The following is a 15,000-nucleotide window of genomic DNA, read 5'->3' as shown; positions in this document are numbered from 1 at the left end:
TGGTGGGAGGGCTCTACATGACAGAGGGCTCTACATGGTGGGAGGGCTCTATGTGGTATGAGGGCTCTATTGGTGGGAGGGCTCTATGTGGTGGGAGGGCTCTATGAGGGCTCTATGTGGTGGGAGGGCTCTATGTGGTATGAGGGCTCTATTGGTGGGAGGGCTCTATGTGGTGGGAGGGCTCTATGAGGGCTCTATGTGGTGGGAGGGCTCTATGAGGGCTCTATGTGGTGGGAGGGCTCTATGTGGTGGGAGGGCTCTATGTGGTGGGAGGGCTCTATGAGGGCTCTATGTGGTGGGAGGGCTCTCTGTGGCGGGAGGACACTATGAGGGCTCTACATGGTGAGAGGGCTCTATGTGGTGGGAGGACTCTATGTGGTGGGAAGGCTCTATGAGGGCTCTATGTGGTGGGAGGGCTCTATGTGGTATGAGGGCTCTATTGGTGGGAGGGCTCTATGTGGCAGGAGGGCTCTATGAGGGCTCTATGTGGTGGGAGGGCTCTATGTGGCGGGAGGGCTCTATGAGGGCTCTATGTGGTGGGAGGGCTCTATGTGGTGGGAGGGCTCTATGTGGTATGAGGGCTCTATTGGTGGGAGGGCTCTATGTGGTGGGAGGGCTCTATGAGGGTTCTATGAGGTGGGAGGGCTCTATGAGGGCTCTATGTGGTGGGAGGGCTCTATGAGGGCTCTATGTGGTGGGAGGGCTCTACATGACAGAGGGCTCTACATGGTGGGAGGGCTCTATGTGGTATGAGGGCTCTATTGGTGGGAGGGCTCTATGTGGTGGGAGGGCTCTATGTGGTATGAGGGCTCTATTGGTGGGAGGGCTCTATGTGGTGGGAGGGATCTATGAGGGCTCTATGTGGTGGGAGGGCTCTATGAGGGCTCTATGTGGTGGGAGGGCTCTATGTGGTGGGAGGGCTCTATGAGGGCTCTATGTGGTGGGAGGGCTCTATGTGGTATAAGGGCTCTATTGGTGGGAGGGCTCTATGTGGTGGGAGGGCTCTATGAGGGCTCTATGTGGTGGGAGGGCTCTATGTGGTGGGAGGGCTCTATGTGGTGGGAGGGCTCTATTGGTGGGAGGGCTCTATGTGGTGGGAGGGCTCTATGAGGGCTCTATGTGGTGGGAGGGCTCTATGTGGTGGGAGGGCTCTATGAGGGCTCTATGTGGTGGGAGGGCTCTATGTGGTGGGAGGGCTCTATGAGGGCTCTATGTGGTGGGAGGGCTCTATGTGGTGGGAGGGCTCTATGTGGTATGAGGGCTCTATGTGGTATGAGGGCTCTATGTGGTGGGAGGGCTCTATGAGGGCTCTATGTGGTGGGAGGGCTCTATGAGGGCTCTATGTGGTGGGAGGGCTCTATGAGGGCTCTATGAGGTGGGAGGGCTCTATGAGGGCTCTATGTGGTGGGAGGGCTCTATGTGGTGGGAGGGCTCTATGTGGTGGGAGGGCTCTATGAGGGCTCTATGAGGTGGGAGGGCTCTATGAGGGCTCTATGTGGTGGGAGGGCTCTATGTGGTGGGAGGGCTCTATGAGGGCTCTATGTGGTGGGAGGGCTCTATGTGGTGGGAGGGCTCTATGTGGTGGGAGGGCTCTATGAGGACTCTATGTGGTGGGAGGGCTCTATGAGGTGGGAGGGCTCTATGTGGTGGGAGGGCTCTATGTGGTGGGAGGGCTCTATGTGGTGGGAGGGCTCTATGAGGGCTCTATGAGGTGGGAGGGCTCTATGAGGGCTCTATGTGGTGGGAGGGCTCTATGTGGTGGGAGGGCTCTATGAGGACTCTACATGGTGGGAGGGCTCTACATGGTGGGAGGGCTCTATGTGGTGGGAGGGCTCTATGAGGACTCTATGTGGTGGGAGGGCTCTATGAGGTGGGAGGGCTCTATGTGGTGGGAGGTCTCTATGTGGTGGGAAGGCTCTATGAGGACTCTATGTGGTGGGAGGGCTCTATGAGGGCTCTATGTGGTGGGAGGGCTCTATGTGGTGGGAGGGCTCTATGTGGTGGGAAGGCTCTATGAGGGCTCTATGTGGTGGGAGGGCTCTATGTGGTGGGAGGGCTCTATGAGGGCTCTATGTGGTGGGAGGGCTCTATGAGGTGGGAGGACTCTATGTGGTGGGAAGGCTCTATGAGGGCTCTGTGGTGGGAGGGCTCTATGTGGTATGAGGGCTCTATTGGTGGGAGGGCTCTATGTGGCAGGAGGGCTCTATGAGGGCTCTATGTGGTGGGAGGGCTCTATGTGGCGGGAGGGCTCTATGAGGGCTCTATGTGGTGGGAGGGCTCTATGTGGTGGGAGGGCTCTATGTGGTATGAGGGCTCTATTGGTGGGAGGGCTCTATGTGGTGGGAGGGCTCTATGAGGGTTCTATGAGGTGGGAGGGCTCTATGAGGGCTCTATGTGGTGGGAGGACTCTATGTGGTGGGAGGGCTCTATGAGGGCTCTATGTGGTGGGAGGGCTCTGTGGTGGGAGGGCTCTACATGACAGAGGGCTCTACATGGTGGGAGGGCTCTATGTGGTATGAGGGCTCTATTGGTGGGAGGGCTCTATGTGGTGGGAGGGCTCTATGAGGGCTCTATGTGGTGGGAGGGCTCTATGTGGTATGAGGGCTCTATTGGTGGGAGGGCTCTATGTGGTGGGAGGGCTCTATGAGGGCTCTATGTGGTGGGAGGGCTCTATGAGGGCTCTATGAGGTGGGAGGGCTCTATGAGGGCTCTATGTGGTGGGAGGGCTCTATGTGGTGGGAGGGCTCTATGAGGGCTCTATGAGGTGGGAGGGCTCTATGAGGGCTCTATGTGGTGGGAGGGCTCTATGTGGTGGGAGGGCTCTATGAGGGCTCTATGTGGTGGGAGGGCTCTACGTGGTGGGAGGGCTCTATGTGGTGGGAGGGCTCTATGAGGGCTCTATGTGGTGGGAGGGCTCTATGAGGGCTCTACATGGTGGGAGGGCTCTACGTGGTGGGAGGGCTCTATGTGGTGGGAGGGCTCTATGAGGACTCTATGTGGTGGGAGGGCTCTATGAGGTGGGAGGGCTCTATGTGGTGGGAAGGCTCTATGAGGACTCTATGTGGTGGGAGGGCTCTATGAGGGCTCTATGTGGTGGGAGGGCTCTATGTGGTGGGAGGGCTCTATGTGGTGGGAAGGCTCTATGAGGGCTCTATGTGGTGGGAGGGCTCTATGAGGGCTCTATGTGGTGGGAGGGCTCTATGAGGGCTCTATGTGGTGGGAGGGCTCTATGTGGTGGGAGGACTCTACGTGGTGGGAGGGCTCTACGTGGTGGGAGGACTCTATGTGGTGGGAGGACTCTATGTGGTGGGAGGACTCTACATGGTGGGAGGACTCTATACGGTGGGAGGGCTCTATGTGGTGGGAGGACACTCTGTGGTGGGAGGGCTCTACATGGTGGGAGGGCTCTATACGGTGGGAGGGCTCTATACGGTGGGAGGACTCTATACGGTGGGAGGACTCTGTTCTGAGGTGAGAAACAGAGCCGGTTCAGATCACTGACACCAGTCAAGCTGTAATCATACAGAGAGCACGACTGCTGGCTGGCAGGTGAAACTGAGATCATCCACTCACACACACACACACACACACACACACACACACACACACACACACATACATACATACACACACACACACACACACACACACACATACATACATACTCTCACCTACTCACACGGCCACCCACACGGTTACCACTGTCACGGAATGAGGTGAAAAGAAACAGAGATTAAAAGGAACATTTCTGCTCTATGCTTGACAAGCTTTGAGATTTCACAGAGAGAGAGAGACAAAGAATTGACAATGGAGAGAGAGAGAGAGAGAGAGAGAGAGAGAAAGATGACAGGGAAAGAAGGATGACAAAGAGAAGGAGAGGGAGGGACAGAAAGAGATGGAGAGAGAAAGGGATGGAAAGGAGAGAGGGAGGGGGAGAGAATGAAGAGAGATGACAGTTCTCCTGATGTTGGTCTCCAAAGGGGAAAGACAACAGAAGCTCTCAGCAGGTGCTTATCATTATTCATCATTCCCTCAAAATGGCTGACAGACCCACCCTGGAGACACCCCCCCCATGTTGCCCGAGGGCTCTGACACACCACCAGACACACACCACCCCCCAGACACACACAGTCCGGTCCGCACTACGGTCAGCACTCCATCCACAACTGCAGAGTGGGGCGGGGTGCTGGGAGGCAGGGAGGAGGGGCGGTGGTGGTGGGGGTGGAGGTGGTGGTGCAGGTGGGGGCAGGGGGCTGGGTTAAGTGGCAGGAGCCATCTAGGGTCTCTGATCTGAGGCCTTAATTACACTCATTACCGCAATTAGTCCAAACAAAACGCCTCCTGTGGCATTTCCTGTCTGGTCAGTCGCTCCCTTAAGACCGCCGATCAGAAGGCACAAAACTCAACAGTCACACACACTGCTTGAAACACACCCACACCACACACACCCCTCCTAACACACCCACACCACACACACCCCTCGCACCCAAAAACAAACCACACACCTACACCACACACACAGCTCCCCCTACAACACCCACAAACCTCCCAATACACCCACACGTCTGCTGTTTTCCTTCAAGAATGTATCAACTCTGATGACTGTGTTGTTAAGAAAGCCTGGGTTTGGGTGTGTGGGCACGAGTGTGTGTGTCTGGGCACGACAGTCAGCATTTCACCAGGCAGCGTGTATCAGAGTTCAGTGGCAGCAGGGCAGAAGGGTGGGGTCAGGGGTCAGGGATCGGGGGTGGTCTCTCTCAGCGTGGCAATGACAATACCAGTGAGACATTGGGACTAGTCTGACAATACCAGTGAGACACTGGGACTAGTCTGACAATACCAGTGAGACATTGGGACTAGTCTGACAATACCAGTGAGACACTGGGACTAGTCTGATGATACCAGTGAAACACTGGGACTAGTCTGATGATACCAGTGAGACACTGGGACTAGTCTGATGATACCAGTGAGACACTGGGACTAGTCTGATGATACCAGTGAGACACTGGGACTAGTCTGATGATATCAATGAGACACTGGGACTAGTCTGATGATACTAGTGAGACATTGGGACTAGTCTGACAATACCAGTGAGACACTGGGACTAGTCTGATGATACCAGTGAGACACTGGGACTAGTCTGATGATACCAGTGAGACACTGGGACTAGTCTGACAATATCAGTGAGACACTGGGACTAGTCTGATGATACCAGTGAGACACTGGGACTAGTCTGATGATATCAATGAGACACTGGGACTAGTCTGATGATACTAGTGAGACATTGGGACTAGTCTGATGATATCAGTGAGACACTGGGACTAGTCTGACAATACCAGTGAGACACTGGGACTAGTCTGATGATACCAGTGAGACACTGGGACTAGTCTGACAATACCAGTGAGACACTGGGACTAGTCTGACAATACCAGTGAGACACTGGGACTAATCTGACAATATCAGTGAGACACTGGGACTAGTCTGATGATACCAGTGAGACACTGGGACTAGTCTGATGATACCAGTGAGACACTGGGACTAGTCTGATGATACTAGTGAGACACTGGGACTAGTCTGATGATACTAGTGAGACACTGGGACTAGTCTGATGATATCAATGAGACACTGGGACTAGTCTGACAATACCAGTGAGACACTGGGACTAGTCTGACAATATCAGTGAGACACTGGAACTAGTCTGATGATATCAATGAGACACTGGGACTAGTCTGAAGATACTAGTGAGACACTGGGACTAGTCTGACGATATCAGTGAGACACTGGGACTAGTCTGATGATACCAGTGAGACACTGGGACTAGTCTGACAATACCAGTGAGGCACTGGGACTAGTCTGATGATATCAATGAGACACTGGGACAAGTCTGATGATATCAGTTAGACACTGGAACTAGTCTGATGATACCGGTGAGACACTGGGACTAGTTGGATGACTTTATTGAGCTGCTGAGCTCTGTGCACGGAGTTTAAAGCAGCAACATAACTGGGCGATTCTCTTACTCAGCTGTTACAGCCTCATTTGCACTCGAGGATAAGCTTTAACAACTTTAGTAATTGAGGCTGTCAAGCATGAGTGTGTGTGTGTGTGTGTGTGTGTGTGGTGTGTGTGTGTGTGTGTGTGCTTTAAATCCAGGTCCCTGTGCAAGTGTGTAAACAGCAAAGCTAATGCTACAAAACACTGAAATGTGTCTCGACGTTCATGGGGAACAAATGACCAGTAACAAACACACATGTGCGCACATACACATCCGCACATCCACATCCACATCCACACACACACACACACACACACACACACACACACACACACACACACACTACACTGTATGTGCATCAGTGGGGAATGGGTAGTGATCTCAATGTGACCGTCACTGGATACCATCATATGACACTGCTCCAACAGAGAGTGGAAGACATGGACAGATAGAGAAAGAAAGTGTGTGTGTGTGTGTGTGTGTGTGTGTGTGTGTGTGTGTGTGTGTGTGTGTGTGTGTGTGTGTGTGTGTGTGCGCGTGTGTTGGTGTGTGTTTGAGAGACACTTACTTGATGTAGTAGGGCACTTTATTTTGGGATACTGCTCTCTGCCAAGGCAACTGGACTGAAGCTGCAGAAACACACACACACACACACACACACACACACACACACACAGACACACACACACAATACACACAGGTGTCATCACAGCTATAAACACACACAATACACACAGGTGTAATCACAGCTATACACAATTCATAGCCAATAAAAATGGACACGGGTAACATTCAGAGCCAATCAAAACCAGCATAAATAGGTTTCACTTGTAAACTTGTAAAGCTGTTTTGTGACAACTGTTGTAAAAAGCGCTATATAAATAAAATTTGATTGATTGATTGATTGATGGTTTCAGAGACTATGAAAACCAATACAGACGAGCTTTAAAACCAGCCAGTCATGCCAGTGCAAGTTGAATGAACTCATCACATCAGCCAGTGTAATCACTCTAACCTGCTGAGAGCGATTACATAAAGATGTGAAGAGATGTCAAGGTCACGTGTTTTGGGAAGTGTGTGCACGAGCGTGTGTGTGTGTGTGTGTGTGTGTGTGTGTGTGTGTGGAGAGTTGGGGGAATGGCTTCTTCTCTGGGGATGAAAAGGAATTGCAGACTGTCTGTGTTCAACTTTAGACAGGATTCCTAAGTCAGCCAGAAACATTTAAGACTGAGAGGAAATGAGCACATGACTTTCAAAAAGTGTGTGTGTGTGTGTGTGTGTGTGTGTGTGTGTGTGCGCTCACACACTGACGGCCAAGAGGATGGAAATGAGACTGATGGGCGGTAGAGAATGAGGACTAATTAACCTCCAAACTACACTGGCAAACCTCTCAGAGAGAAAGAGAGAGGGAGAGAGAGGGAGAGAGAGACAGAGAGGGAGAGAGAGAGAGAGAGAGAGAGAGAGAGAGAGAGAACCGTAGAGAGAGAGAGAGAACCGTGAGGGGGTGAGACAGGTGTGGTTTTATTCCTCTCCCTGGACGTCTGCACCTGTGACTGCACTGGGCACGTTGCTGTGGCGTGACCATCACCATAGAAACCCACGCCAGCGCTTTTTTGATAACAGCTGAGCCACACACAGCGCAGCACCTCAGGTACGTGTGTGTCCACCCCTCATCCAGGGACGTGTGTGTCCACCCCTCATCCAGGGACGTGTGTGTCCACCCCTCATCCAGGGACGTGTGTGTTCACCCCTCATCCAGAGACATGTGTGTTCACCCCTCATCCAGGGACGTGTGTGTTCACCCCTCATCCAGGGACGTGTGTGTTCACTCCTCATCCAGGGACGTGTGTGTTCACCCCTCATCCAGGGACGTGTGTGTTCACCCCTCATCCAGGGACGTGTGTGTTCACCCCTCATCCAGGGACGTGTGTGTTCACCCCTCATCCAGGGACGTGTGTGTTCACCCCTCATCCAGGGACGTGTGTGTTCACCCCTCATCCAGGGACGTGTGTGTTCACCCCTCATCCAGGGACGTGTGTGTTCACTCATCATCCAGGGACGTGTGTGTTCACCCCTCATCCAGGGACGTGTGTGTTCACCCCTCATCCAGGGACGTGTGTCCCTTTACATTATGGTTCCACTACTGTTATTTTAGAATGGTGAGTTTAGAATGGTGAGTTTAGAATGGTGAGTGTAGAATGGTGAGTGTAGAATGATGAGTTTGGAATGGTGAGTGTGGAGTGGTGAGTGTGGAGTGGTGAGTGTGGAATGGTGAGTGTAGAATGGTGAGTGTAGAATGGTGAGTGTAGAATGGTGAGTTTAGAATGGTGAGTGTAGAATGGTGAGTTTGGAATGGTGAGTGTGGAGTGGTGAGTGTGGAATGATGAGTTTGGAATGGTGAGTGTGGAGTGGTGAGTGTAGAATGGTGAGTGTAGAATGGTGAGTGTAGAATGGTGAGTGTGGAATGGTGAGTGTGGAATGGTGAGTGTAGAATGGTGAGTGTAGAATGGTGAGTTTAGAATGGTGAGTGTAGAATGGTGAGTGTGGAATGGTGAGTGTGGAATGGTGAGTGTAGAATGGTGAGTGTAGAATGGTGAGTTTAGAATGGTGAGTGTGGAATGGTGAGTGTGGAATGGTGAGTGTGGAATGGTGAGTGTGGAATGGTGAGTGTAGAATGGTGAGTGTAGAATGGTGAGTGTAGAATGGTGAGTTTAGAATGGTGAGTGTAGAATGGTGAGTTTAAAATGGTGAGTGTAGAATGGTGAGTGTGGAATGGTGAGTGTGGAATGGTGAGTGTAGAATGGTGAGTTTAGAATGGTGAGTGTGGAATGGTGAGTGTAGAATGGTGAGTGTGGAATGGTGAGTGTAGAATGGTGAGTGTAGAATGGTGAGTGTAGAATGGTGAGTTTAGAATGGTGAGTGTAGAATGGTGAGTTTAGAATGGTGAGTGTAGAATGGTGAGTTTAGAATGGTGAGTTTAAAATGGTGATTTAGAGAGAACGCACTGGAGAGGAAGTGTTGTGACGATGGGCCGAAATCTCTGTGTGCCTCCTGTAACAGTTTCAGTCTCTCCTCGATGGCGGCCTGCAGACACAGAAACGAGAGTTAGTGGACAGAAGCTCGGAGCTCAACCCCAAAGAAGCCAGCAGCACACGAGGGTTTTTTACACAAAATGTGGAGAACATGGACCATAAACTAGAAGTTCTAAAACATCACAGAGCACTGCCCTTTCCTTGGCACAGAATAGGAGGATTAATACATTCCTAACAGACTACAAGTTCAGTGCAAATATCAAATTGGCAGATTATCAGATTGAGTATTAGACCACATATTCACTCTGTACTCCTTCACTGAAACATGTAACCCATAATAAATAATGCATGTAAGCCATAGTACATATTGTAAATAAATAAATATGCATTTGTAAGGCAAAATAAATAAATATAAATAGGCAAGAAAAAAAAGGCAAAATGTTTTTAATGTTTTATGGATGTTTTAGGGATGTTCAAAACGCTTTTGATTCGATCTTTCGATCTGACAGCGGCCTGTTCTATAAACCTGCTGAACTGTGTACTGGGGAGAAACTCGAATGATGTAATAAAATCAATACACACGCACGGTGGAAACTGGAAAGCCCTGACCTGCCCTGACCTGCCCTGACCTGCCCTGACCTGCCCTGACCTGCCCTGACCTGCCCTGACCTCACTTCTTCCCCCCAGTCACCAGCAGTTACGCAAGGCTGGGAGACCAGTTCTACCTCGGCTCAAACCATTTAAAATAGTGTCTGCACTTTCCAAGTGAACTCTAGGGACAGCCCACGGAGACACTACATGTAGAACTTTGTAGAGGTGTCCTCAGGGGATAGAGGAGAACACCTTCAGTACACGCAGAGCTGAAGAGAGGACACCATCCTACACTGGCAATATTCTGGGAAACAAGTAAGAAGTTAATGGGCCCAGCCCAGCTCACTCCATTATGAATGTAGAGGACTCTGCTAAGCCAGCTGGTTTTGAGACTCGGTGAGCTGAAACTCAGTGATATTACACCACAGGACCACAGGACAAGCTCATACCCTCCTGAACAATCAGACCCGGCCACACTATAATGGTCGAAAAACAAAAATACATCACATATTGGAAAGACTCCAGAGTAGCCCGACAAAACCCTCGCTGTTTCTGGCCTGAAATCGAGTGTACGCTGATAGCTTATCTGACCTCAACTGAAAACAAACATTAAGGAAATCGTAATGTGAAGGGAGTGAGCAGTCAGTGCACTGAAACTGGGAGTGGTGGGCACACAGGTCACCCACTGAAACTGGGCGTGGTGGGCACACAGGTCACCCACTGAAACTGGGCGTGGTGGGCACACAGGTCACCCACTGAAACTGGGCGTGGTGGGCACACAGGTCACCCACTGAAACTGGGCGTGGTGGGCACACAGGTCACCCACTGAAACTGGGAGTGGTGGGCACACAGGTCACCCACTGAAACTGGGCGTGGTGGGCACACAGGCCGCCCACTGAAACTGGGCGTGGTGGGCACACAGGTCACCCACTGAAACTGGGCGTGGTGGGCACACAGGCCGCCCACTGAAACTGGGCGTGGTGGGCACACAGGTCGCCCACTGAAACTGGGCGTGGTGGGCACACGGGCCACCAACTGAAACTGGGCGTGGTGGGCACACAGGTCACCCACTGAAACTGGGCGTGGTGGGCACACGGGTCACCCACTGAAACTGGGCGTGGTGGGCACACAGGTCACACCCACTGAAACTGGGCGTGGTGGTGCCAACTTTCCCACCTGCCACCATTTCCTCGTTGAGCAGCCCAAATGTGAATCAATCAGAACTAGTCCTGACCGATATATCGTATCTTCATCATCATTGCGATATAAACACCGTCCAACACAAAGCAAAAGATGTGATATTTAAAAGGGGGCAGTATGTTGGGTCTGCCCCGTGACAACAAGCCCAGCTGTCCCCTATAGCCACCCATAAACCAAAAGTGAGTTATCTCACCCTTGCGAATACAAAGCATTATTTAAATAATTGATTTATTTGTTCAGTTTGTGACCATGTTACCAGAGTACCTGTTAACACAGGAAGACACACTAGTTCATTTACTGCGAGCCTCATCATCATGATGGCAGTGTTGAACATTAGGGCACGCTGCCTGTTTTCACACATCACAAACCTATTAGAATCTGCAGATTCTACCCTCAGCTTCCAGACTGCAGTAATAAAATAAAACTGCCCCAAAGCATGGCTGAACTGAACACACACACACACACAGAGAGAGAGAGAGAGAGAGAGAGAGAGAGAGAGAGAGAGAGAGAGAGAGAGAGAGAGAGAGCATGAAAGAGGAAGATAGCTAGCATAAAGTTTGGTTTAGCAAAAACTAGTTGTACATATTTCATGCACGCACACCTGCACATACCTGCACTACTCGTCCCTGTGGCTAATTTCATTCTAATAAAGGAAGGTTTATAAAATAGGGCCATTTGGGTGTGAAGTACTCACAAACACACACCCACACCCTTCAGAGTTCTCCACCAGATAGAAAAACAACCAGCCTTAAGGCACTGATCAGTATAAACAACTCATGTAGAGGTGCTGACCAACCCTACAATACGCACGCACACACGCACGCACGCACGCACGCACGCACGCACGTACGCACGGCTCTACTATCAGTATCTGTGATTAATGTGTGTACAATGAGTATACGGGGTGGCGAATCAAACCTTCAGACACACACGGCTGATGATCAAGGCCAAGTAGTGAGAGAGATACAGAGAGAGAGAAGAGAGGGAGAGAGAGGGAGAGAGAAGAGAGGGAGAGAGAGCAAGAGAAAGAGAGAGAGAAGAGAAAGAGTGAGAGAGAGGGAGAAAGAGAGAGAGAAGAAGAAGAGAGGGAGTGAGTGAGAGAGAGGAAGAGAGAGGGAGAGGGAGACTGATGAATGGACAGTGAAACAGTGATGTATGAATACAAGAATCAAGGACGCTTAAGTAATGACAGACCCTAAAAGAACTAGAAACAGAAGAAGATTAAAGCCATAAAGCACTAAAGGAGAGACACGTATATGTGTGTGTGTCTATGTGTTTGTTTGTGTGTGTGTGTGTGTACCTGCAGTACACTGAGGCAATTGTTTAAGGAATCCAGGGTGTCAAGCTGTTTGTATATGTGTACACACACACACACACACACACACACACACACACACACACACACACAAACACACACAATATGATAAAGCAGGTGTGTGTGTGTGTACCTCCAGCACACTGATGCGTGTGTTCAGGGTGTCCAGCTGTCTGCTGGTGGTGGTGGAGAGCTGCACATCTAGTGGGGTCAGATCACTGGCCAACGCATTCAACACCTGCACGTCCTGCTTCAGAGGGGCCACCTCGTCACGGAACGCCTGCACACACACACACACACCCATATAAGTATACGCACACACTTGCACACCCACACACAAAATGCCCATCTACACACATGCATGTATACATGTGCGCACACACACAGATAAACACGAAATGCGATCAGAACATTTCAATTTTCTAAATCCAACTGCCAGCTGTAATCTGTGTGTGTGGGTATGTGTGGGTATGTGTGTGTTTGTGTGTGTGCGCTCCGTGTGTTTGTGTGTGTGTGTGTGTGTGTGTGTGTGTGTAAGCACGCGAGTGGTAAACTTCAAACTAGTCAGAATCACTGGGGAAATGACAGTGTGAAGTCACCAGCTGTCAACATCACAACAGCTCCTATTTCTCCTCCAGCTGTTTCCAGGCTGATTTCTGCCGCCTCAAACTTCTGCCAGAAACTCTGGAGCTGAAGAAACCTTTCTGATGTCACAGGAACACGTAGCCAGCTGCTGAAAGTCACACCCTAAATGATGACCTTTACACCCGTACAGCAAGTTGTTAATTGGGTGACTTTTGGAAACAGCTTTGAGATGATTGGCTGACTCAGACATTCAGACAGCACAGCCAGAGCTACTAGCACTTAGGAGCAGACCATCACCATCTGGTCAGCAGGAGACCTCAACTGCAGCTCCCAGTTCAGCTGGCTTCAAAGCTGCTGCTCCATGCCTTATGGTGTGTGTGTGTGTGTGTGTGTGTGTGTGTGTGTGTGTGTGTGTGTGTGTGTGTAATGATCCATTTACTGATGCTTGGTTCTTTATGGTTTAGGATGCCATTACTAATATGCAGCATTTTCAGAAAATATTAGTTACTAATTCCAGCCAGCTTTATTTTGCAGCCCTGTGTGCTGTCTCACAGAAGGATGACAGTAAACACCCTGTGACCTCGGAGAGAAAGCTGACAAAAGCAGTTCCTGGGCCAGAACCGGCCCGACGAGTGGATTAAATATCGGGCCTGGGCGGCGCCAGCAGCTAGCGGCGTCGGAGAAGCGCTGGCGTGGGCGTGGAGCGGTCCACTCACGCTGGTCCTGTCGATGTGGTCCTGGAGAGAGTCGATGAGGAGGTCTCCGACCGGCTGCCAGCCCCGCCCGCACCTCCTCGGGCTGGGTGAGGCGCAGGTCCAGGTGATCCATGGAGCTCTGGAGGTCCTGGAGCTTCTCCAGGGCCCGCTCCACCTGCTGGTGCCAGGCGCCGGAGCGGCCCAGCACGCGCTCCCAGCCCTCGCGCACCTCCGCCGTGTGCTTCCGGATCGCCCGCGCCACCTGCTGGGCCTTCTCCTCCGGGGAGAGCTCTGAGAGAGAGAGAGAGAGAGAGAGAGAGAGAGAGAGAGAGAGAGAGAGAGAGAGAGAGAGAGAGAGAGAGAGAGAGGGAGAGAGAGAGAGAGAGAGAGAGAGAGAGAGAGAGAGAGAGAGAGGGAGAGAGAGGGGAGAGAGAGAGGGAGAGAGAGAGAGAGAGAGAGGGAGAGAGAGAGAGAGAGAGAGAGAGAGAGAGAGGGAGAGAGAGAGAGAGAGAGAGAGAGAGAGGGGGGGGGGGGAGAGAGGGAGAGAGAGAGAGAGGGAGAGAGGGAGAGAGAGAGAGAGGGAGAGAGAGAGAGAGAGGGAGAGAGAGAGAGAGAGATAAATGGGGTGAGGGAGAGAGAAACAGATCAAGAAACAGAAAAAGTAGTCCTGAAACATTTAAGTAGTCCTCAGTGCCCCGGAGCAGACATGGAGCAGACATGGTGATTGTTTTGATTGCTGCCCTAAGCAACATAGAGCCAGGTTGCTGTGCCAGCTGAAGCTTCTTGTGAGCTCTGGATCATCTTCTGAGTGTGTGCACCCCTGTATGGGCTCCTCTGAGATGCTCTGGGATGTTCTATGCTGCTCTGAGAGGCTCTAGGATGTTCAAGGCTGCTCTGAGATGCTCCAAGCAAACAAACTACGTTCACCAGTCTGTAGCTGGTTCATGTTTCAGAAGTCATACGTTTCAGATTTGACAAGACCAGTAACTACATTGCTCCGCAATGGTCAATTTAAACCAATTTATTTTAAACCAATTCATCACACAACAGATGAAATATACATAAGTTTGATGACAACCGGACAGTCCTTCAACAAGCGGTTCCCTTGAAGCGTGATATGTTTCAGCTATTCTGCGTTAAACAGTCAACATGTTTATGAAAATTATTCACAAGAAAGCTCTCCAGATTGCTTCAAGGGCCTTTTGAAAAGGACTTGAATTAGTTCTACAGGAGCTGAATGAACATCTGCTTCTGCTGAAATGAAACTCACACTCCAGTCTCCCTGATGCCAGATCTGGATGGACATTTGCAATGCGCATCATAGCAAATTCACACGTGTGCTTTCGCTTCTGAGGTAATGTGACCTACTGTTCCTGACTCCAGGCTATTTTGGTTCGCAGGAAGCGGGCCGAGGATTACGTGAACAGTGGGTGATTGTGCACAGTCAACCCTCCCCGATGTCCAGTCTGACAAACGCGGCAAACACCGCCGTGGCTACACACGCCTGTACACTTGTGTGTGGATGTGACCTACATTTACTCATTTCTTGCCTTAAGCAGTTTAATAAGGCTTCTCTTCTCAGACTGG

The 15,000-nt window shown here is 51.0% G+C and overlaps 1 protein-coding gene across 1 annotated transcript in view; it reads right to left on the bottom strand.

Annotated features, from left to right (window-relative positions):
- Nucleotides 1-15,000, bottom strand: part of utrn (utrophin) — a 158,061-nt gene that overhangs the window by 45,179 nt on the left and 97,882 nt on the right. Inside the window, 5 exon segments of the mRNA XM_076984167.1 lie at nt 6,564-6,624; nt 9,001-9,079; nt 12,267-12,413; nt 13,435-13,497; nt 13,499-13,704. Coding sequence (XP_076840282.1) covers nt 6,564-6,624; nt 9,001-9,079; nt 12,267-12,413; nt 13,435-13,497; nt 13,499-13,704 — 556 coding nt within the window.

This window comes from Brachyhypopomus gauderio, chromosome 21 (genome assembly GCF_052324685.1).
Source record: "Brachyhypopomus gauderio isolate BG-103 chromosome 21, BGAUD_0.2, whole genome shotgun sequence".
NCBI lineage: Eukaryota > Metazoa > Chordata > Actinopteri > Gymnotiformes > Hypopomidae > Brachyhypopomus > Brachyhypopomus gauderio.
The sequence above is the reverse complement of the archived record's forward strand: the minus strand, read 5'-3'. Positions and strand labels throughout refer to the sequence as shown.